Genomic DNA, 23700 nt, shown 5'->3' with positions numbered 1-23700 from the left:
GGGAGTTAAGTAAGTTAGCGTCAGAACCACAGTCAATTAATACAGGTGTCTGAATTCCTTGATCAGGAGAGCATCGTGTCACTTTAGGAAGAACCCGTGTAGGGTCTTCCTTTATGAAATTCAGACTCACCTCTCCCGTGCCCTTGCTACCAGCACCGGCAACTTTGACGTGACAGTTGCTCACGGAATGACCCAACTGACCGCAGTAGAAGCACCGCCCTTCCCTCAGCCGGCGTTGACGTTCCTCAGGGGAGAGACGGAACCTGCCCAGTTGCATGGGTTCATCCGTGGGGATGCTCGTCAGTGGGTTGAGACCGGAAACAGGGGATCTGTCTTGGTTTGGCTGGTCACCGAGGCTCGTCCTCCAAGTGCGCGGTGACGCAGCCCTCCGCCAATCTCCATCCAGCTCGCGATCCAAAAGCCTCGTCGATTTTTACGGCGAGAGCGATGAGAGTGTCCGAGTCGGTCGGCAGGTCTAGCGGGACTAAATGATCCTTGACGCCGGGGGATAGTCCTTGAAAAAAGGCATTGAGTAGCGCCCGATTATTCCAATGACTCTCAGTTGCTAGAATGCGAAACTCAATCACGTAATCTGACACCCTGCGCTTGCCTTGTTGTAAGGTGCCAAGGGAGCGAGCAGCCTCACGATCTGGTGTGGAAAATTGAAAAATGTGCTCCATAGTCTTTCCTAAAAAAGCCCATGAATGACACGCGGCGAAATTGCGGCTCCATTCAGCAGTAGCCCACGCCTTCGCACAACCAGTCAGGTGGGAAATGACAAAAGCGATTTTTGCCCGCTCGGTGGGGAAGGCAGCTGCCTGCAGCTCAAAGTGGAGTTCACACTGCGTGATGAACGGCTTATTGTTCCCAGAATCTCCAGAGAAACACTCCGGTCGAGAGAGCTGTGGGCAGACAGCAGCGGAGGTGGCAGGTGGCTGCATGGTGAGTGCTTCACATGGAAATGTTGGTACCGTGGCGGTATGGGGTTTGGTGCCAACTGGTTCCTTCTCTTGAATAATTTTTATCAGAAGTTCAAACTGCGAGCCCACCTGTCTCATCATATTGTCCTGATGCCTTGACAGTCCCTCGAGATGAAGGTGGAGGGCAGCAAGCTGCTCATCCTGCTTCGAGAGGCGTTGACCCTGCGCTTGAAGGGCTTTGCGTACCGGGTCTGAGTCTGCTGGGTCCATGTTATGGCCAGTTCGTTCTGTCATGAACGGAACAGAGGATAGGACCCAAAAATGCATGACTCCAAAACAAATGGACAGTTTCCAAAAAGAGAGGTTTTATATACAGGCATATAACTACTCACTATAGTTGTCTCGCCATGCTGCACTATTTGCATATACTGGCCACTCATGCCAGAGTAGCATCTGCTCCATTTGCACACTGATTGAGGAGTATTGTCCCAGACTATCGCACTACTCGTCACATTTGCACCGGACTATTGCAATATTAGTCATTCGAACTGCTCTAAGTGCGAGAACAGATGCCCAAGCCTCCACATCTGACACCTCTCAATGCAGAGGAACAGCAACTCTACTCTGAGCCCCTCCCGGATGACCAAGCTTCTCAACCTATCTTTAAAGGGAGAGCCTTGATACCCTGCGGAGGAAACTAATTTCAGCCGCTTGTATCCGGGATCTTATTCTTTCGGTCACGACCCACAGCTCGTGACCATAGGTGAGGGTACGAACGTAGATCGACCGGTAAATTGAGAGCTTCGCCTTTCGGCTTAGCTCCTTCTTCACCACAACAGACCGCATCACTGCAGACGCTGCACCATCCGCCTGTCGATCTCCCGTTCCATTCTTCCCTCACTCGTGAACAAGACCCCAAGATATTTGAACTCCTCCACTTGGGGAAGGATCTCATACCCGACCTAGAGATGTCATGAACGGAACAGAGGACAGGACCCAAAAATGCACGACTCCAAAACAAATGGACAGTTTCCAAAAAGAGAGGTTTAATAGACGGGCATAGGTCGGTACACAGGCAGGCAATCCAAGAAAGGCAACAGTATCCAAAAACATGAGGCAAAGAGGTGAGGTCGATAATCGGAACAGAGTCAAGTCTTACTGTGAGTCTGTGACGTGGAAATAAGGAATGCTGGAACGCGACGACAAGGTACAACGAACTGGCGACGAGAGGGAATGAGACACGAGATTAAATACAAGGGGTAATTAGGGTGAACGAGGCACAGGTGGTGAAGATGTTCACAGGAGCAGGTGTGTGTGAAATAGGGGGAAGACAAAAACCGGAACACACACCCATGACAGGAGAGGGCACTCCACCCTTTTCCGACTGAGTACCGTGGTCTCAGATTTAGAGGTGCTGATTCTCATCCCAGCCGTTTCACACTTTTGTGAACCGCTCCAGTGAGAGTTGGAGATCACGGCCTGATGAAGCCAACAGAACCACATCATCTGCAAAAAGCAGAGATGCAATATTGAGGCCACCAAACCGGATACCCTCGATTCCTCGGCTGCGCCTAGAAATTGGTGACAAAGGGCAGCATTGGCGGAGTCCAACCCTCACTGGAAACGAGTCCGACTTACTGCCGGCAATGCGTACCAAACACTGACACCGGTCGTACAGGGACCGAACAGCCCGTATCAGGGGGTTCGGTACTCCATACTCCCGAAGCACCCCCACAGGACTCCCTAAGGGACACGGTCGAATGCCTTCTCCAAGTCCACAAAACACATGTAGACTGGTTGGGCGAACTCTCAATGACCCTCGAGGAACCTGCCGAGGGTGAAGAGCTGGTCCACTGTTGCACGGCAGGGACGAAAACCACACTGCTCCTCCTGAATCTAAGATTCAACTTCCCGACCGACCGTCCTCTCCAGCACCCCTGAATAGACCTTACCAGGGAGGCTGAGGAATGTCATGCCCCTGTAGTTGTAACACACCATCCGGTCCCCCTTCTTAAAAAGGGGGACCACCACCCCAGTCTGCCAATCCAGAGGCACTGTACTCTAAACTGCTGTTTGGTGCCGAGGCACAAATAACAGTCAGGACCCATCCCTCCCACCCAAAGGCGGAGGAAGGCAACCCTCTCGTCCACCGGGTGCACCCCAACGTACAGGCGCCAACCCGGGGGGCAATAAGTATACCCACACCTGCTCAGCGCCTCTCACCGTGGCAACTCCAGAGTGGAAAAGAGTCCAACGCTTCTCAAGAGGACTGGTACCAGAACCCAAGCCGTGTGTGGAGGCGAGCCCGACTATATCTAGTCTAAACTTCTCAACGTCACAGACCAGCTCGGGCACCTTCCCTGCCAGAGAGGTGACATTCCATGTCCCTAGAGCCAGTTTCTGTAGCCGGGGATCGAATCGCCAAGGTCTCCGCCTTCGGCCACCGCCCAGCTCACACTGCACCCGACCCCTCTGGCCCCTCCCACAGATGGTGGGCCCATGGGAAGGGGGACCCACGTTACCCTTTCAGGCTGTGCCCGGCCAGGCCCCAAGGGTGCAGGCCCGGCACCCAGACGCTCGCCTTCGAGCCCCACCTCCAGACCTGGCTCCAGAGGGGGGCCCCGGTGACTCACGTCCGGGCAAGAGAAACCTAGATACATTTATTTTGTTCGTCATCGGGGTTTTTGGAGCCGTGCTTTGTCTGGTCCCTCACCTAGGACCTGTTTGCCATGGGTGATCCTATCAGGGGCGTGAAGCCCCAGACAACGTAGCTCCTAGCATCATTGGGACACACAAACCCCTCCACCACGACAAGGTGAGGAGAGGTACATTTCATATACAGTAGGCAATCGAAATGTTTGTAAAAATCTCAATTATTTTAATACTGTGCTCTTAAAATTCTCTCAACAATGAGTTATGATAAAGTATGCTCTGCAGCCAACAGTAGAACACAAAAATACAGATACAGTATGAGACACGTGAATATGCTTAATGTTATTGTCGTTAGGGCTTGGCCGATTTGATCTGTTGATATTAGTCCTTTTCAAATTGGCAAAAAGTTGCCAAATTTTTGGCCTATATATATATATATATATATATATATATATATATCAATTTTTTAAATTTTTTGGCCTATATATATATATATATATATATATATATATATAGGCCAAAAAATTTACTAATATATAATAATATCAACAGATTAAATCGGCCAAGCCCTAAAGATAATAACATTAAGCATATTCACGTGTCTCAAATTTATTCTATATATATATATATATATATATATATATATATATATATATATATATATATGCAGGCCAAAAAATTGGCAACTTTTTGTTGCAAATATATATATATATATATTACATATTAAGACACTACAACATTACACAAAGATAATTACATTCAAACAAACATTAAAACAAATCAGAAAAAAGTTATAGAAACAAAAAGGAATTGGCCGATTTATGCCCATTTAAGCATGTAAGCATTAAAGGAGCAATAAATAAGTTATTTTATTCATTATATATATTTTTTATTAATTTGAGGATAATAGGTTAGCAGAATTTTATTCTGCCAAATATCAGAATTGGCATAATCTTAAAAAAAATCCATATCGGTCGGGCCCTAATTGTCATAAAATATTGTCAGTCCAACGCCATAAAGTATATCATTTAAGGCAGGGGTGTCAAACTTGTCATCACAGCCCACACATCGATCACAGTTATGGTTGTCATCAGTGGGCCACTCATAACGATGAAACCACGTGGCCTTTAAAATGAAAGATCGGAAGCCTCATTCTTTTCGTCTTACAGAAGTGCAACATCAATTGTCTTTTTTTAGAAATGCTTTGGCCCCATATGAAGGGCCAGGGAGAAGCTGTTTTAAATTGTTTTGGTATTTTTTTGTTTGCATTTTTGAAATATATATTGTTTTCAAACATATGGCGAGCCATGATATCTTTTAGCCAGAAGCTGAGCTGCACTGTGTTTGTTTACAGACTAGTTGTATGGCTAGAGCCTGAGGCAGTTACACTTCACACCTACAAAGGTTACCCAAAGAGAACGGCAACGACTCATTCAGGAGCCCATAAAGCAACTCAGGACAACTTCTAAAGAACTCCAGGCCTCCCTTGCCTCAGTGAAGGTCATTGTTCATGACTCAACAATAAGGCCAGCCATGGCAGGAAAATATTAAACAAAACACAAACCAAAACACAGACCATGACAGTGTGTGTCTCATTACATCTGTCAAAAATGTAAACAGCATTTCAGAAAAAGAACATCATACCAACAGTCAAACATGGTGGTGGTTGTGTGATGGTCTTGGGCTGCTTCTTTCCTTCAGGATCTGGAAAACTTGCTGTGATTGATGAGTCATGAGTTCTGCTCTAGAACAGAAAATCCTGAAGGAGAATGTTCAGCCATCAGTTTGTGACTGTGACCTCAGTTTGCATGTTCTCCCCATGCCTTCGTGGGTTTTCTCCGGGCACTCCGGTTTCCTCCCACATCCCAAAAACTAAATAGACAAGGGATTAAGTTACTGGCTGCCAACATTTTTTACTTTGTACGTCATTCCGCAGCCCGAAAAGAAAACACTGGGCTTGTTGACACGGCTGAAGGACAAAAGGATGCAGTTGTTCCCAAACAATCAGAGGAACAAGAGATAAGGTCACACGGGGCGCAGACGGATTAATCAGCGTCATCCAAACAATCGGAGGAGCAAATGACAAATGAGATGAGCCAGCACTTTCAACCTCCCACATCCCTCCCTGCCCCATTGGATCCAAGCCCAACGCAAAACTCACTCTCTACTAGCCTAAATGCCATGTTAGGTCTGACGGACAAGGTGAAGGTTTTTGTCAATATTGGAGTCCAGCCCACACCACGCCAAGATCTTCCTCCCATCCCCCCTCGCCTGAAACCACAGTCCACTAAGATGCAAAGGGCCCCACCTGTCATATTCTGCCCCGCAGTTCCATTATAGTAGCCTGGAGGGCTCTTTGCGTCCTCTCTCTCTCCACCCTCCCCTCTCTGTTTTCAGCACCTGTCTCCAATCAGCCTAATCAACACCGGTATTTAAGCCTGCCTGTTCCAGGAAATCCTCGCCAAAGTATTGCAGCCTCTCCTAGCGGTACCACGGGCCACCGGACTCAAGTAAGCCACTCAACTCCTCGTTCCCTTGTTAACTCTTGTGTCTCCTCATTCCCAGTGTTCCTGACCCACATCATTCCTGCCAGCCGCCTGTTCTGTCCACTGCCTGCCACCTATCCATGCCGCCGCCTGTCAACACATCCAGGACCACCTCCATAACCTTTGCTCAATAAACTGTTCATCATTTTACATCAGCCTGCGCCTGCTCTTGGGTCCAGCTACTTCCCACACTTGACAGAATACTTTGGCCACTATCGACTCAGCAACTCTGGAGGCACTGAAGAACGCCCTCACCCTCAAGGCGCCCACATTGGACGACAGGACAAAATACTCCAAGAAATCACTGAAACGCTCCACTCCCTTTCGCAACACGTCTCCCTCCTTTCCCAACAGATGCAATCCATTCAACCCCCTGTAAGTACTCCTCCCAAGCCCGCAGCCTCCGAGCCACCCCGCTTCCCGTACAAAGAACCTCATGTCCCTCCGCTTGAGCCCTACTCCGGGGACCTAGGTGCATGTAGCCAGTTTCTTCTTAATTGCTCACTCGTATTCAATCTCCAACCGTACAGTTATCCCACTGAACGTTCCAAAGTAGCATATGTCACTAACCTCCTCCGCGGCAAAGCAAAATGGTCCACTTCATTATGGCACAACTCCTCCTTTCGTTCGATTCCTTTTCTGCCGAACTCCGTAACTTCGATCACCCCGTTCAGGGCAAATTAGCCACCCGTCGTTTCCTCACACTCACTCAGGGCGCTAAGTCCATCGCGGAATATTCCATCGACTTCCGTATCCTTGCTGGTGAATGCGGGTGGGATGACGCAGCCCTTAGGGGAATCTTTTCAAACGGTCTCTCCGAACAAATCAAAGACGAGCTTGCGGTCCGGGACGAGCCCTCCTCTCTCTCGAGGCTCTAATCGCCCTCTCCATCCATCTGGATAACAGACTGCGAGAGAGAGCCCATAAGAAAGGGCTATGCTCGCGTTAACACTCTCCCACTCTGAGCACCACGCCATCAGCTTCTCACCTGCCTCCTGCACCGTCTTCCGCACTTTTGTCACATCCGATGAATCCATACAAATTGGTCAAACACCTTTAGATCCACAAGAACGTCAACGTTGTGTCAACCAGCAGCTGTGCATCTACTGCGGTCAATCTTTATTTCCTCGTGCCCCCTCCGACCAGAAAGACCAGGCTCACCGCATCCCGAGAGCGTCGCGGTGAGCCAAACCTCCGTTCCCGCAAGGTCTCCCTCGCACATGACCGTTCCCCCTTGCATTATCATTTCTGATCATAACGCCAATATCGCTGCCCTTATTGATTCCGCTGCCGATGATAATTTTATTCACGAAGAAATAATTCACCAGCTCCAAATCCCTCTCCAACCACTTCCATCCTCGAAAAAAGTCACAGCCCTGGATGGCAGAGTAATTTCCCTGGTCACCCATCAAACAGTGCCCATCACACTCCTTATTTCAGGCAATCACCGTGAAAATATTTCCCTTTTTGTCCTTCCTTCCTCTGAGACCCCCTTAGTTCTTGGTATTCCCTGGCTCAAACTCCACAACCCCGCCATAGACTGGACTCATTTATCCATCACCGGATGGAGTACTCATTGCCATTCCCACTGTCTGCTCTCTGCCGTTCCACCCTCAGAAAACCCACCACCCTCTGCCACCCCAGTGGACCTCTCCCAAATTCCAGAAGAATTTCATGACCTCTCCCCAGTATTCAGCAAGGACATGGCCATCTCTCTACCCCACCCACCGCCTGTATGATTGCGCCATAGACCTTTTGCCGGGAGCTCCACTTCCCACCAGCCGACTCTACAATCTCTCCCGTCCCGAAAAAAAGGCTATGGAGGATTACATCAGCGAATCCTTGGCTGCTGGCCTTATACACCCCTCCTCGTCGGTCGGGGCTGGAATTTTTTTCGTAGAGAAAAAAGACACCACTCTCCGCCCATGCATCGACTACCGAGGACTCAATGACATTACAATTAAAAATAAGTCACCGCTACCCCTGATCGACCCGTCCTTTGAACCCGTCTGCAAAGCCCAAATCTTTACCAAATTGGACCTCCATAACGCCTACCACCTCATCCGTATCCGAGAGGGGGACGAGTGGAAGACCGCCTTCAATACCCCTCTCGGACACTTCGAGTATCTAGTCATGCCATTCGGTTTAACCAACGCCCCTGCAGTTTTCCAAACATTAATTACTGACGTCCTCCGTGACATGCTCAACCGGTTCGTGTTTGTGTACCTCGATGACATCCTCATTTTCTCCCGCTCTCCCCAAGAACACCGCATCCATGTACGCCAAGTTCTCCAGCCCCTCCTCGTTACCGGCCTGCCCCCCTCTGAAGGTAACACTGTTATTCTCACAATCATCGATCGTTTTTCCAAGTGTGTCCATTATATGCACTTCCCCAAACTCCCATCCGCCCTGGAAACTGCTAACCTCCTTGTCTTACATGTCTTCAAACTCCATGGTATCCCCATCGACATAGTCTCCGATCGAGGTCCCCAGTTTTCCTCTAGGGTCTAGAAGGAATTCTGCAAGGCGGTGGGTGGGCGCAGCAGCCAGCTTATCCTCGGGGTATCACCCGCAGACCAACGGCCAGACGGAGCGGGCCAACCAAACCCTGGAATCGGCACTCCGCTGTGTGGCCGCCCGCAACCCCTCCTCATGGAGTTCCTTCCTCCCATGGATTGAATACACTCATAAGTCCCTCACCAGCTCCGCTACCGGTATGTCCCCATTCATGGCTTTCTACGGTTTCCAACCTCCACTGTTCGACCTACAAGATCACCTGCAGAGAGCCCAGGTGGTTTGGAAGGACATCCGGGCAGCGCTGAACCGGTCCGCGGCACACAACAAGCAGCTAGCGGACGGTCATCGCTCCCCGATGCCCGAATACAAGGTGGGTCAGTCCGTCTGGCTCTCTTCCCATGACCTTCGCCTGCAAACAGAGTCCCGTAAACTCACTCCACGCTTCATTGGTCCCTTTCCCATCACCAAAATCATTAATTCCACTTCCGTCCAGTTAAAACTGCCACAGTCCCTAAAGATTCATCCCACATTCCACGTCTCGTTGCTCAAGCCCGTCTCCACCTGCGCCCTAAACCCTCCGGCCGAATCCCCTCCAACCCCCCGGATTATTGACGACCATCCGGCCTTCACGGTGTCGCGCATCCTCCACGTGAGGCCAAGGGGGAGGGTGTTGCAGTACCTGGTCGACTGGGAAGGGTACGGGCCTGAGGACCGGTCTTGGATTTCCCGGAAGTTTATACTCGATCATACCCTTTTGGACGACTTCTAAGCGGCTCACCCGGGGAAGCCTGGCAGGACGCCAGGAGGCGTCTGTTGAGAGGGGGGTACTGTCATATACTGCCCTGCAGTTCCATTATAGTGGCCTGGAGGGCTCTTTGCGTCCTTTCTCTCCCCCCTCCCCTCTCTGTTTTCAGCACCTGTCTCCAATCAGCCTTATCACCACCGGTATTTAAGCCTGCCTGTTTCAGCAAATCCTCGCCAAAGTCTCGCAGCCTCTCCTTGGGCCACCGTACTCAAGTAAGCCACTCAACTACTCGTTCCCTTGTTAACTCTTGTGTCTCCTCGTTCCCAGTGTTCTTGACCCATGTCATTCCTGCCAGCCGCCTGTTCTGTCCGCTGCCTGCCACCTGTCCACGCCGCTGCCTGCCAACACATCCAGAACCACCTCCATAACCTCTGCTCAATAGACTGTTCATCATTTTACATCAGCCTGCGCCTGCTCTTGGGTCCAGCTACTTCCCACACTTGACACCACCTCCACCAATGAAGAATCTTATCTGCGAATCTGACTGATATCTGTGGGGTCTTTTCCAGAATAAGTCAGACCCCTATGGAGATCAGGCATTTTACATCCCTGTAATTACAAGGGACAGAAAGTTGGTCAAAGAAATATGGCAGAAAAATAGTAGAACTAAAAACTTAGTGAGGTTAAAATGTGAATCGATTAAACCATCGGCTCCAGTTATCTCTGCGAGACTAGCTCTTTTCAATATCAGTTCACTGGGTAATAAATCAATGTTGATTAATGATATCATTATAACCAATGATATGGACTTCTTGTTACTAAATGAAGCGTGGTTAACAGAAAGTAGCTGTAATACCATTTAAAATGAGGAAACACCAGCAAATTTTTATTTTATGAACAAGTGTCGAATAGGCGGCATGGTGGACGACTGGTTAGCACATCTGCTTCACAGTTCTGAGGACCGGGGTTCAAATCCAAGCCCCGCCTGTGTGGAGTTTGCATGTTCTCCCCGTGCTTGCGTGGGTTTTCTACGGGCACTCCGGTTTCCTCCCACATCCCAAAAACATGCATGCTAGGTTAACTGAAAACTCTAAATTGCCCATAGGTGTGAATATGAGTGCAAATGGTTGTTTGTTGATATGTGCCCTGTGATTGGCTGGCGACCAGTTCAGGGTGTACCCCGCCTCTCGCCCGAAGATAGCTGGAATAGGCTCCAGCACGCGCGTGACCCTCGTGAGGATAAGCTGTACAGAAAATGGATGGATGGATGGAAGTGTCTAGTAGGGGGAAAAAGCGGTGGTATTGCTGTTATTTTTAAGTCATTATTTCAGTGTAAAGAAATTATACTGGGTGATTTTAGCTCTTTTGAATATCTCTGTTTTTTAGTTAAAGGTGACGCAATAATTTATAGATAACAATAGAAAATGTATGGAGGATTTTTCAGAACTGCTGTCAGTTATTTGTACTGACTATTTTGTCATAACGGGAGACTAACATTCATGTTGACAATAACATGGGGGAAAACAATCTACAGAACTCTGCTATACTAGACACATTTGACCTCTCTCAACATATTAAGCGTCCAACCCACACTTAAGGCCTCATATCTTAGACCTGGTCATCTCTAAGGATGTTGAAATTCTATCAATTGACATTAAGGATATGGCTATTTCTGACCATTTTTATGTATTCTTCCAAAAGTTCAGACAACCTCTATGTCTATTAAGAAAAGGTACATAAATGAGAGTACCGCCACTAAGTATGTGGAGACCATTGCTGTGCCACAAACTGTGAATGTTGAGAGTTGATGAATGTTTGGATAATTTCCCCGGGAAAATCTCAAATGTCATGAATGCTGTCGCTCCTATTTAAACAAAGACAATCTTGAGGCGACCTAGAACACTGTGGAGGAGCACTACGATGGTAAAGACCTCTAAATCAAAGTATAGGAAAGCAGAACGTAAGTGGAGAAAAACTAAACTCCAAATTGACTATGACCTCTACAGTCAAAATCCTTGTCATTTTAATCAAGAATTATTCAGGGCTAGACAGCAAGAATTTTCTGAAATCATCAGTAAGAACTTCAACAATACTGTTTGTTGTCGTTGACAAGCTCACAACCCCCCTGAATCAGATAGCCTCAGAACTCCTAACAGCTGATAAATGCAATGAATTTGCTTGTTATTTTAGTGAAAAAATACAATCCATCAGGTTAAATATCAGCAAAATGATACTACATCGGAAGCCACCCAGGAAAAACTCTATTACCATGTCAGAATTTGATACAGTTGACCAAATTGGAGAGAAAACGGTTTAGCAGCTGAAACCATCAATGAGTTGTCTTGACTCAATACCATCTGACTTTTTCAAAGCTATTGCAAATGTCTGTGCCAGCTGATTTTCAGCAAATAATCAATTGCTCACTTCAGTCAGGCGAGTTTCCTAAAACTCTTAAAGTAGCTGCCATTAAGCCTCTTCTAAAAAATAGAACACTGGACGCTTCCATGTTAGCAAGCATATAGACCCATCTCAAATCTCCCTTTCCTAGCAAAGATTGTTGAGAAAGTTATTTTTAATCAACTCAGCAATTTCTTGAACTTAAATTGACTTTTTGACAAATTTCAATCAGGTTTCCAAACTCACACAGTACAGAATCTGCTCTTATCAAAGTGCTAAACGATATAAGGTTGACGACTGACTGAGGAAAGGTGTCAATTCTGGTTTTGTTGGATCTCAGTGTGGCTTTTCATACGGTGGATCATAATATACTGCTGAACAGGCTGGAAACGTGGGTAGGACTACCTGGAACAGTCCTTAAATGGTTCAGGTCCTACCTGGAGGAAAGGAGTTATTTTGTAACCATTGGAAGTGTTCAATCTCATCGAATGGCAATGACCTATGGGGTCCCTCAAGGGTCAGTTCTTGGACCCCTCCTGTTCAGCCTATATATGCTACGCTTGGGTCAAATTATTCAGAACTTTAATTTTGACTATCATAGCTATGCAGATGACACACAGTTATATCTAGCTGTGTCTCCAGATGACAGCTGACAGTTCAATTGAGGTGTTGTGTCACTGTCTAAAACCGATAAATAACTGGATGAGCCAAAATTTTCTTAAATTCAACCACAACAAAACTGATGTAATTGTTTTTGGCAATAAAGAAAAGAGGATTGCTGTTCGTAAATACCTGGTCACTCTTCAAAAACCGAAGAAACCTTGGTGTTCTGATAGATTCCAACCTGACGGTGGCCAACTGGTTACAGTGTCTTCCTCACAGTTCTGAGGACCAGGGTTCAATTCCCAGCCCCCCTGTTTATTGCAGACTATAAATTGCCCATAGGTGTGTATGTGAGTGTGAATGGTTGTTTGTTTATGTGTGCCGTGTGATTGGCTGGCAACCGGTTCAGGGTGTACTCCGCCTCCTGCCTGATGATAGCTGGGATAGGCTCCGGCACTCCCGCAACCCTTGTGAGGATAAGCGGCTTAGAGAATGGATGGATGGATGGATGGATGGTTTAGGTCCTGAATACATGAAAGAAATGCTAATGGTATGTAAACCCAGTAGGGCTCTGAGATCGACAGACTCATGTCAAATAGTGGAGCACAGAGTCCAAAGCAAACATTGAATGCCCGTGACCTTCGATCCCTCAGGCAGCACTGCATCAAAAACCAACATCAATGATATCACCACATGTGCAAAGGAACACTTCAGAAAACCAATGTCAATAAATACAGTTCGGCGCTACATCCGTAAGTGCAACTTGAAACTTTACTATGCAAAGCAAAAGTCATTTATCAACAACACCCAAAAAAGCCGCCGGCTTCTCTGGGCCTGAGCTCATCTAAGATGGACTGATGCAAAGTGGAAAAGTGTTCTGTGGTCCGACGAGTCCACATTTCAAATTGCTTTTGGAAATTGTGTATGTTGAGTCCTCCGGGCCAAAGAGGAAAAGAAGTTCAAAAGCCAGCATCTGTGATGGTATGGGGCTGTGTTAGTGCCAATGGCATGGGTAACTTACACATCTGTGAAGGCACTATTAATGCTGAAAGGTACATACAGGTTTTGGAGAAATATATGCTGCCATCCAAGCAACGTCTTTTTCATGGACACCTCTGCTTATTTCAGCAAGACAATGCCATACTACATTCTGCATGTGTTACGCTTGCGTGGCTTCGTAGTAAAAGAGTGCGGGTACTAGACTGGCCTGCCTGCAGTCCAGACCTGTCTCCCATTGAAAATGTGTGACACATTATTAAGCGTAAAATACGACAACGGCGACCCCGGACTGTTGAACAGCTGAAGCTGTACATCAAGCAAGAATGGGAAAGAATTCCACCTAAAAAGCTTCAACAATTAGTGTCCTCAGTTCCCAAACGTTTATTGAAAGTTGTTAAAAGAAAAGGTGATGTAACACAGTGGTAAACATGACCCTGTCTCAGCTTTTTTGGAAGGTGTTGCAGCCATAAAATTCTAAGTTAATTATTATTTGCTAAAAACGATCAAGTTTATCAGTTTGAACATTAAATATCTTGTCTTTGTAGTGTATTCAATTAAATATAGGTTGAACATGGTTTGCTAATCATTGTATTCTGTTCATCATTCTGTATTCCCAACTTCATTGGAATTGGGTTTGTAACTGAAGCATCCCGATAGAAATAATTCTCCTTGTAATCCATTTTTACAATCATCTACTGTAGTACAAAAAGAACATTTTGTTTGCTATCTTTGACCCCTGAATACTTGTGGTTTAGCACCCGCAGATTCACCTATTTGCTGAATTTTATTTTTTTATTTTTTTATATTTTGGGGAGGCATGCACTGGTTAGAGCGTTAGCCTCACAGTTCTGAGGACCCGGGTTCAATCCCCGCGGGGCCCCGCCTGTGTGGAGTTTGCATGTTCTCCCCGTGCCTGCGTGGGTTTTCTCCAGGCACTCCGGTTTCCTCCCACATCCTAAAAACATGCATTAATTGGAGACTCTAAATTGCCCGTAGGTGTGAATGTGAGTGAAAATGGTTGTTTGTTTGTATGTGCCCTGTGATTGGCTGGCAACCAGTTCAGGGTGTACCCCGCCTCCTGCCCGATGACAGCTGGGATAGGCTCCAGCACGCCCGTGACCCTAGTGAGGAGAAGCGGCTCAGAAAATGGATGGATGGATATATTTTGGGGGGAAAACAACCACAAAAGCGCTTATTGGCAGTTAATCCCCGCGTATTCAAAAATCTTGGGTTTAAAAAAAAATAAAGTTTTCACTCTTACATTACTGCTAATTTCTCATCATCTCTACCCAGGACACTATCAACAACAATTCTTTAGGGAAAAAGGACAGCTGGAAGGAATCACGATCTTCATCCCCACACATTACAGGTATGGACACTACATATGTGGAAAAATGGAAAGGGAATAGAAAGCAATAGTGGCTGATTTGTAAATCATCAATCATGGTGAGCAGAAAATTATGTCCAATTCATCAACTTTGAGAAAATTATGAGCATTAATCTTACATTACATATCAGTCCTTCTTTTCCTTTCGGCTTGTCCCTTTAGGGGTCGCCACAGCGCGTCATCTTTTTCCATGTAAGCCTATCTCCTTCATCCTCCTCTCGAACACCAACTGCCCTCATGCCTTCCCTCACGACATCCATCAACCTTCTCTTTGGTCTTCCTCGAGTTCTCTTGCCTGGCAGCTCCATTCTCATCATCCTTCTACCAATATACTCACTATTTCTCCTCTGGACGTGTCCAAACCATCGAAGTCTGCTCTCTCTAACTTTGTCTCCAAAACATCAAACCTTGGCTGTCCCTCTGATGAGCTCATTTCTAATTTTATCCAACCTGGTCACTCCGAGAGCGAACCTCAACATCTTCATTTCCGCCACCTCCAGCTCTGCTTCCTGTTGTCTCTTCAGTGCCACTGTCTCTAATCCGTACATCATGGCTGGCCTCACCACTGTTTTATAAACTTTGCCCTTCATCCTAGCAGAGACTCTTCTGTCACATAACACACCTGACACCTTCCTCCACCCTTTCCAACCTGCTTGAACCCGTTTCTTCACTTACTGACCTCACTCACCATTGCTCTGAACGGTTGACCCCAAGTATTTAAAGTCCTCCACCCTTGCTATCTCTTCTCCTTGTAGCCTCACTCTTCTCTCACCACCCCTCTCATTCATGCACATATATTCTGTCTTACTTTGGCTAATTTTCATTCCTCTGCTTTCCAGTGCATGCCTCCATCTTTCTAACTGTTCCTCCACCTGCTCCCTGCTTTCACTGCAGATCACAATGTCATCTGCAAACATCATGGTCCACGGGGATTCCAGTCTAACCTCATCTGTCAGCTTATCCATCACCACTGCAAACAGGAAGACCTTCTGACCTTCTCTGTACTTTTCCATCAACATCCTCAAGTCAAATAATGCATCTGTGGTACTCTTTCTAGGCATGAAACCATACAGTTGCTTGCAAATACTCACTTCTGTCCTGAGTCTAGCCTCCACTACTCTTTCCCATAACTTAATTGTGTGGCTCATCAACTTTATTCCTCTATAGTTCCCACAGCTCTGCACATCACCCTTGTTCTTAAAAATGGGCACCAGCACACCTTTCCTCCATTCCTCAGGCATCTTCTCACCCGCTAGAATTCTATTGAACAAGCTGGTCAAAAACTCCACAGCCACCTCTCCTCGATGCTTCCATACCTCCACAGGAATGTCATCAGGACCAACTGCCTTTCCATTTTTCATCCTCTTTAATCCTCATCTAACTTTCTTCTTACTAATCATTGCCACTTCCTGGTCCACCACACTTGCCTCTTCTACTCTCCCTTCTCTCTCATTTTCCTCATTCATCAACTCCTCGAAGTATTCTTTCCATCTATCTAGCACACTACTGGCACCAGGCAACACATTTCCATCTTAATCACCCTAACCTGCTGCACATCCTTCCCATCTCTATCCCTCTGTCTGGCCAACTTGTATAGATCATTTTTCCTTCTTTAGTGTCCAACCTGGCACACATGTCATCATATTACATTACATATCAGTCCAAGTTATAAAAATGATAATGACCTTTCTTAAAAAAGTAAGTGAAAACCTAAATAAAAGTTTCCTGAGTTTCCCTATTTCAACATCAGGTTACCTAATTCCTAATCTGATGTTTTTCTTTGTCTTTAAGGGGATCAAACACAACCTGATAGCCAACCAAAAGCAGAGGACAAAGTCCGACCCTACACCCGCCGCCCAGCCCCTAAACCTTCAACTGCCAATGGGGTCATTAGCAGAGCCAGCACTCAAGCTGCAGTAGGCGACACGAGGGCTCGAGCACGGGAACGACAGCCACTCGGGGCCACGCACACTCAGTCCTTAAGCATGCCTAGAAGCCAACGGAGAGGGGGAGCAGTGGGAGCAGGAAGAGGAAGAGGGGGAGGTAGAGGAGCAGATGGGATGAGAGAGAGGAGATTGGGGGACATCAGAGGGAAGGATGGAGTGACATCAGGGAAGGAAGAACGAAGAGGTGGAAGACTGTGTGAGGACTCCAAGGGGAAGGAGAAAGCGAAAACCATAAATCAAAGCGCAAAAGAAGCAAACGGAATTAAAAGCTTGGGCTCAGATGGGAGGGGAAAACTGTGTACCAAAAAGGATAACCCGGGTGGAAGGGGGAAACCCAGTAACTCACTTCCTAACCAGGTTTACCTGACAGCCATGGTGGTCCCACGCACACCTGTAGCACCCAGAAAAGAGGACAAGACCCAGGTCCAAGGTAATAAATCACCTTTGACCTCAAATTGGGGATTGGCTCTACTCATGTGTCCTTGCAGTGGGAGCAAAAGGTATGTGAACCCTTTGGAATTTCTAAAATTTCTGCATAAATTGGTCATTAAAAAACATGGGGAAAAATGGTTATAAAATGTAGACTGATCTTCATCTAAATGAAAATAAGCAGAGTGTTTGAACTAATACCACCCAAAAATGTATGTTTTCATATTTTTGTATAGAGCATAATGTAAACATTCACAGGACAGGTATGAGCTGAAATATGTGCCAACAGGAATTGAATTTGAATTTACGAACAGGATTTGAAAAACATAATTTGAATTTGTCTTAACTGAAGTCCAGTAAACTTGAAAGTGAATGTAAGATTTTTTTATCCACAATGGAATTTCAAATGATATATTTTCACATTCAGTTTGATCATTTCAGATTCAGTTCGACAAATTCTGTTTCAAATTAGCTCTGACGGACATCCGGGAACTGTAAGGAATAGCAATCGATCGGCGATAAACAAATCTCGTCTTCGGCCAGTCACCGCCTTTATTTTTTATGACGTGACATAGGGATTCTCCGGGAAGTCAAATTTTCTAACAGGCGACACTACTTTAACCTTTTATTCTTATTTACCAATTTATGCAGAAAAAAAAAAAAATCAGGGTTCAAATACTTTTCCCATCCACTGTATACAAGACAGTTGTCGACTTTTTTTTTTAGACTTTTTTAGACCGTTTCACTCATAATAATCGCTATATAAATAATTTAATAACAATTCGTATTGCAATTTATTGTTAATTTCAATTTAGTTTTATTATAAAAGGGTAGCTGTTGAATTAAAAGCAAATACCTGTCAATATTTTTATTTTTATAATTTTTTTTAGGGGTATAAAAGAAAATAGTCACACTATAAAAAGCCATATTAATGCAGCTGCTAATATGATATGACAAATGATCTCTCTCTCCACCAATTTGTTTACTGCCACGACAGGCACCGATCACCTTAACTCCGGTTGGCCACCTTCACAATGGAGGCACAGGAAATGGCCCCCTCGGACTCAATGTCCCCTGCCTCCCCCAGGACGTGGTCCGAGTTCTGCCAAGTGCTCATATGGATACACATGTGCTCGAACATGGTGTTCGTTATGAACAATCTGTGACAAGCGTAGAAGTCCAATAATAAAGCACAACATGCACATTAACTAATCTTTGTTTATTTGTTTGTTTTCTCAGGCCAAAACCATGACAGGAAAAGTCAAAATCCCTCTGTTCGTTCTCAGTCTTGCCATGACCGGGCATCCAACAGAATGTCCCTTGGCTCAGACACTGAGGGACCTCCACCAGAACCTCAGCATTCCCCTTTATCCCATCGAGCAAACCTTGACATCCGCGAAGAAGAAGGGGGTGGAGCGTCTTCCACCCTGAAAGCCCATCCAAGTACAGAATCCTGCCCTGAAAATAATGCAAAATCAGAGAAGACCCAGTCCAAAGTGAAAACAGTGCATGGAAAGGGTGATAATGTGACTGAGGCTGAGAGCACCAAATCTGTCACACAGGGAGCTCTTGCTGGCACACAAACTGTACCAAAGAGTAAAGAAGCATCTGCAGGGTTAAATTATGACTCTGTTAAAAACACTCTGGTGGTTGATGAACACGCGCAACTGGAACCAGTCAGCGGTAAGGACTGCTTGCACAGTAAGAGTGGACACAATGACGAGAGTGATGCAGAGACGGTCTATCAGTCAGCCAAAGAGGAGGAAGACCCTGAGTATGAGGAGGAGAGGAAAAGGAAAGAAGCAGCAGCAAGGAAGCAAGGTGAGACATTTTGAATTCAAACTCGCAAGAGGGAGTGCTCATCGAGGAATTTTCATTCATCCTTCATATTTTGTTTTAGAATGGTTGGGTTTGAATGTTTTCTTGTGGGGCATCTCAGTGTTCTTGTGGTTATCACGACTGCCTTACACTTTTGAAGTTTGAGGTTCAAATGGCTGTTCTCGCAAACCTGTGTGGGATTTGCATGTTCTCCCTATGCTTGCGTGGGGTTTCTTCGGGTATTACGGCTTCCTCCCACATTCCAAAAATACATACGTGATAAGTTCATTGACACATTCACAGCTGATGTCAGCTGCGCTAGGTTCCAGCTCACCTTTAACCCAAATAAAGACAAGCAGTAGAAAAAATGGATGGATGGATGTTTTCATGTGCTCTCCGAGCCAAGTGTACCAACAGAAAGCACAATTCTTTTGAGTAGTGCTGTCCTAGAGAATGTAGCGTAAAGTCCCGCACAGCTCATCAAGAGTCCCATTATTAGGATTTTGAAATTAACAGACCAAATGTGTTAAGTAGATCTGAACAGTTGCCGTCTTTTGTGCTCCCAAGGGCGGAGGAAAGAAGAAGAAATGAGAAGAAAGGAGGAGGAGAAGAGAAAGATGAGAGAAGAAGACTTGAGGCGGCAGCGGGAGGAGGAAGTGAAGAGGAGGAGGGAGGTTGTGGCGAGGGTTAGCAAGCAGCCTAAAATGTTAACCAAAACATTGGACCAAGAGGAATCTAATGGAGGCAGAGCAAGCGTTCCCAGAAGCAAGAAGTTCCTCAACCTGTTCTCTTCTGACAACAACTACAGTTCCACTGGTTTGTTATGGATTGTTTTGTGCTATTTTCTTCTTCGTGAATAAAATATAGGAACAAGCCACACATTGTGGGTATTAAGTCCATTGAGAAAGGTGATAGTACTCATTAAATGTAAAAAAAAACAAAAAACATGTCACTGAATGACACAGGTCTGAATCAGGGATGGAGGGGGCCACAGTTTTTCCATCAGCCCCCCTATCAGGGGGCCACTGTAGGACCGAACATTTCCAAGCCAGATTTATGACAAAAATGCATTTTCAAATATGGCCATGCAGAATGGTTGATGTGTATGCCTTTTGTGCTGGAACAATTTTGCTGTGGAACTCGGGAGTTTAAAATATTTTTTAATTAAAAAAATATATAATTATTGGCTCTCAACACAATAATACACTGTTCACATCAAGACCCCATGCGGGTTCCTATAAAAGGATAAATGTGGAGAAACAGAGTGACGGTGTGTATGATACAGATCAAAATGTTTCAGGTGCTGGCTCCTTTGGTGTGTTTTCATGTGTCATGGATGGAGTGGAGCAACAGCAGAGCCACAGAGCTGTATACAGGTTAACACATGTACTTGCTGACTTGTGTCAATGAAAACATTGGACTGAAATGCGTTGCCCTTTATCCGTGTTTAGGTTTGTTCCCCGTCATTCTGATGAGCTGTACCTGGAGACAGATGACCCAGTCTTAATTCTCAACCAGTCCGAGGATCTGTGGTGTCAGGGTTACAACATGAGGACCGGAGCTGCTGGAATCTTCCCTGCTTACTATGCTGTCAGACTAACCAAAAATACTAACAAAGGTGAATAATTCAATAGAAATGTCAGAATATCAGTGTTGACGTGAGACAAGTATGACATTGGTGCAATAAGCGGTAAAGTCGCCACTGGTTTGTACTGTAGCCTCAAAGCAAGCAAGTGGCTTGTTCAAATGTCTACGTTCTGTGGGGAATTTATGTTCTCTCTATGCTGTTTGGGTTCTTCCTCCCACAGTCCAAAAACATGCAGGCCTATGTAAGAACAGCCTTTCCAGAGCCAAAGGATATATTTTAGATGAAATAAATCTCACTGCACCTCACTCAACTAAAATGTCCTAGAAAGTATATATACTCAAATAATGATGATCTCTTCTCATTTTATGCACAAATGTGCATACTCCTTGTGAAATTGAATTGAAACTGTTTAGTTGACCACAAAGCTGTTATTCTGTTTTTTGAATGGAATGCTCAACAGCTAGTTAGGTTAATTGTACCTTCTGCAATCTGGTCGAAGATTAATTAATTGCTCTACTAATAATACTGTATATGTCACTGGGATAGCTGAAAAAAGATACATTATTTATAGTAAATAATCATTTTGGGATTTTAATTAAGTGAAATTCAATCATTTCCCATGGCACCCCTGATGATCTCTCACGGCACACTAATGTGCCGCAGCACATTGGTTGGAAATCACTGTGCTGGAAAACAAAGTAGTCATGAGGTCTCAGAGGTCCATACCAGAGTACTTATTTATTTTTTTCTGAGTGACGTTTACATTGTGTGTGTACGTAAAGAGATGCAAAATACCAATGATATACACGTGGACGGTGACTGTTATGGCTCACTTCTACATTTCCAAACAAAACGAAATATACATGTGCCTTAGAGGGACAAAAAGCCTTAATGCTGGACCGGGAGAAGATATCCTGTTACTGGTCCATGGCGAGGGGGCACAAATACCTGAGCGCTGGCAACCCATGCTCCATCACTGTTGTTCTCCTCAACTGACTAAAGTTTATAGGGTCCATTCAACTCATGCTTGTCTTGAGTCCAGCCTCTCCAATTTCCTTTGCCTTCATAGATTGAATGACAGAATGTATGATTGTCTTTCTTCATCTGTTGCTCTCTCAGGACAAAAGGATGGTTCGATAGAACAATTCCTGGTGCGATTCTTAGGTTCCGTTCAAGTCCCCATCCACAAAGGCAGTGATGTGCTGTGTGCTGCCATGCGCAAGGTAAACAAACGCAAGCATAATATAACAATCTGTGTTAGTGTCATGAATGTTGAGGCTAAAATATCATTTTAAACGTATTAATATTGTATTTAAATTAGGAGCAGCAATATCAAAGCCACTGTGCACATAGTTGTTGATTTGTATCGACAAACGTCTGTTAAAAATGCAACCAAAACAGTGATTGTTTTCATAGTTAGTATTAGAGCTAGTTGTCAGCAGAGATGAAAAAAAAAAAAAAAAAAGAAGAAATACTACATTATCTCTCACCTCTTGATGTCATTTTGTTGTCCACACAGAAATTTACTTGAGATTTGATATGTTTTTCTGATTGAGTTCAATTATCACTGACAGTGATAGCTGCAGGCTCATTGTAGGGAAAATAGTTTGATTCAGCATGGAATAGATCAGAAGATTTGGGTCATCTGATGCAAATTCAAGGCGTATTTGGACAGCAGTACTTGTAGCCAAATCCTCATGAAGGACATTGCGCAGCGCTGGACTCTTGGACTAAAAATGGTTTCGTCTGCATAAAATATGGTTAATTTTCCATTTTATAAGTGAGTCCAATTCCTTTGTTTTTGCTGTAAACTGATCATGTTTGAGTTTGACATAAAAAAATGAATGAGACAAAAGATGAAAATTTGAGCTTTTGTTTCCATGCATTTGCATCTGCATCTAATATACAAATTACAACCTATATTCAGTTGAATACACTACTAAGACAAGATATTTTATGTTCAAACTGAGAAACGTTTTTTTTTTTTCAAATATTCACTCATTTTGAAATTGATGACTGCAACATGTTCCAAATAAGCTGGACAGTGGCATGTTTACAGTACCTCTGTGTTACATCATCTTTCCTTTTAAAAACGCTGAATATGCGTTTGGGAACCCCATTTTTGTTTGATGTACAACTTCAATTGCTCATCAGTTAGGGGTCTCTGTTGTCGTATTTTGCGCTTCATAAAGCGCCACACATTTTCAGTGGGAGACATGTCTAGAATGTTGGCAGGCCAGTCTAGTACTCACTCTCTTTTACTAAAACGCCACACTGTTGTAACACATGCAAAATGTAGCTTCACATTGTCTCGCTAAAATAAGCAGGGACGTTCCTGAAAAAGTTGTCGCTTAGGTGGCGTTGCTCCAAAATCTGTATGTACCTTTCACCATTAATGGTGCCTTCACAGACGTGCAAGTTATACCGAGCTCAGACTACACTCAGACTTTTCTTGTCATTTACGACACTCGCTATGTCAGATTACAAGACACCGGTGTCATAAATTTGTGCTGTGTCTTGGACCGGACGAGTGGCCACATTACAAGTATACACTGACCAGTCCCCGACCGGTCATCACATGTGGTTGCCAATAGTACAGTCCGACAGCCCAGTTTGTGGGCATGCAGGACCACGGAACCCAAGTGTGGGTCGGCGGGGTTTACCAGAGTTTGGCTCCAGAGGAACAACAAGCAAATGGCGCGAGCTCCCGGCATCTGTTCCCGACATTCGCATTCCGCAGAAAAGAGCGAGAGCGACCGTGCACGGGCATTTTGGCGCTCCGTCACACTAGTCACATTCCGTCACACAATCGTAGGACATGTAACACGCCAGACTTTCCACGTCGTGGTCGTGAGGCATCCCAGACGCCAGATCAGCAATTGTTGATTATGTCACACTACACGGGGTGGCGACACTTGATCGGGACCTGTATATGATATCCATTGAGATTTCATACTTGTTTGTTTTTGTTGTTTTGTTGTCCAGATGCTACTACATAAAATTGTTTTGTTACATACTTCTGGAAACACTGCATATATATATATATATATATATATATATATATATATATATATATATATTATATATAATGCTGCTCACAGTTCTGAGGACTGGCGTTCAATCCCCGGACCCGCCTGTGTGGAGTTTGCATGT

The 23700-nt window shown here is 45.2% G+C and overlaps 1 protein-coding gene across 4 annotated transcripts in view; it reads left to right on the top strand.

Moving 5' to 3' along the window:
• LOC133402667 (C-Jun-amino-terminal kinase-interacting protein 1-like) overlaps nt 1-23700 on the top strand; it is a 43468-nt gene that overhangs the window by 6351 nt on the left and 13417 nt on the right. For all 4 annotated transcript variants that reach the window (XR_009768549.1, XM_061676657.1, XM_061676656.1 and 1 more), the window contains exons 2-8: nt 14673-14748; nt 16558-17142; nt 18381-18962; nt 19527-19775; nt 20260-20335; nt 20411-20577; nt 21667-21770. Coding sequence is in view for 3 of the 4 variants with exons in the window: in XM_061676657.1 (XP_061532641.1) it covers nt 14673-14748; nt 16558-17142; nt 18381-18962; nt 19527-19775; nt 20260-20335; nt 20411-20577; nt 21667-21770 (1839 nt within the window). In the remaining variant the exon portion in view is untranslated. The remainder of the gene's footprint in view (nt 1-14672; nt 14749-16557; nt 17143-18380; nt 18963-19526; nt 19776-20259; nt 20336-20410; nt 20578-21666; nt 21771-23700) is intronic.

This window comes from Phycodurus eques, chromosome 5 (assembly GCF_024500275.1).
Source record: "Phycodurus eques isolate BA_2022a chromosome 5, UOR_Pequ_1.1, whole genome shotgun sequence".
Classification (NCBI taxonomy): Eukaryota; Metazoa; Chordata; class Actinopteri; order Syngnathiformes; family Syngnathidae; genus Phycodurus; species Phycodurus eques.
Note: the sequence above shows the minus strand (reverse complement) of the source record. Positions and strands in the feature narration are given on the sequence as shown.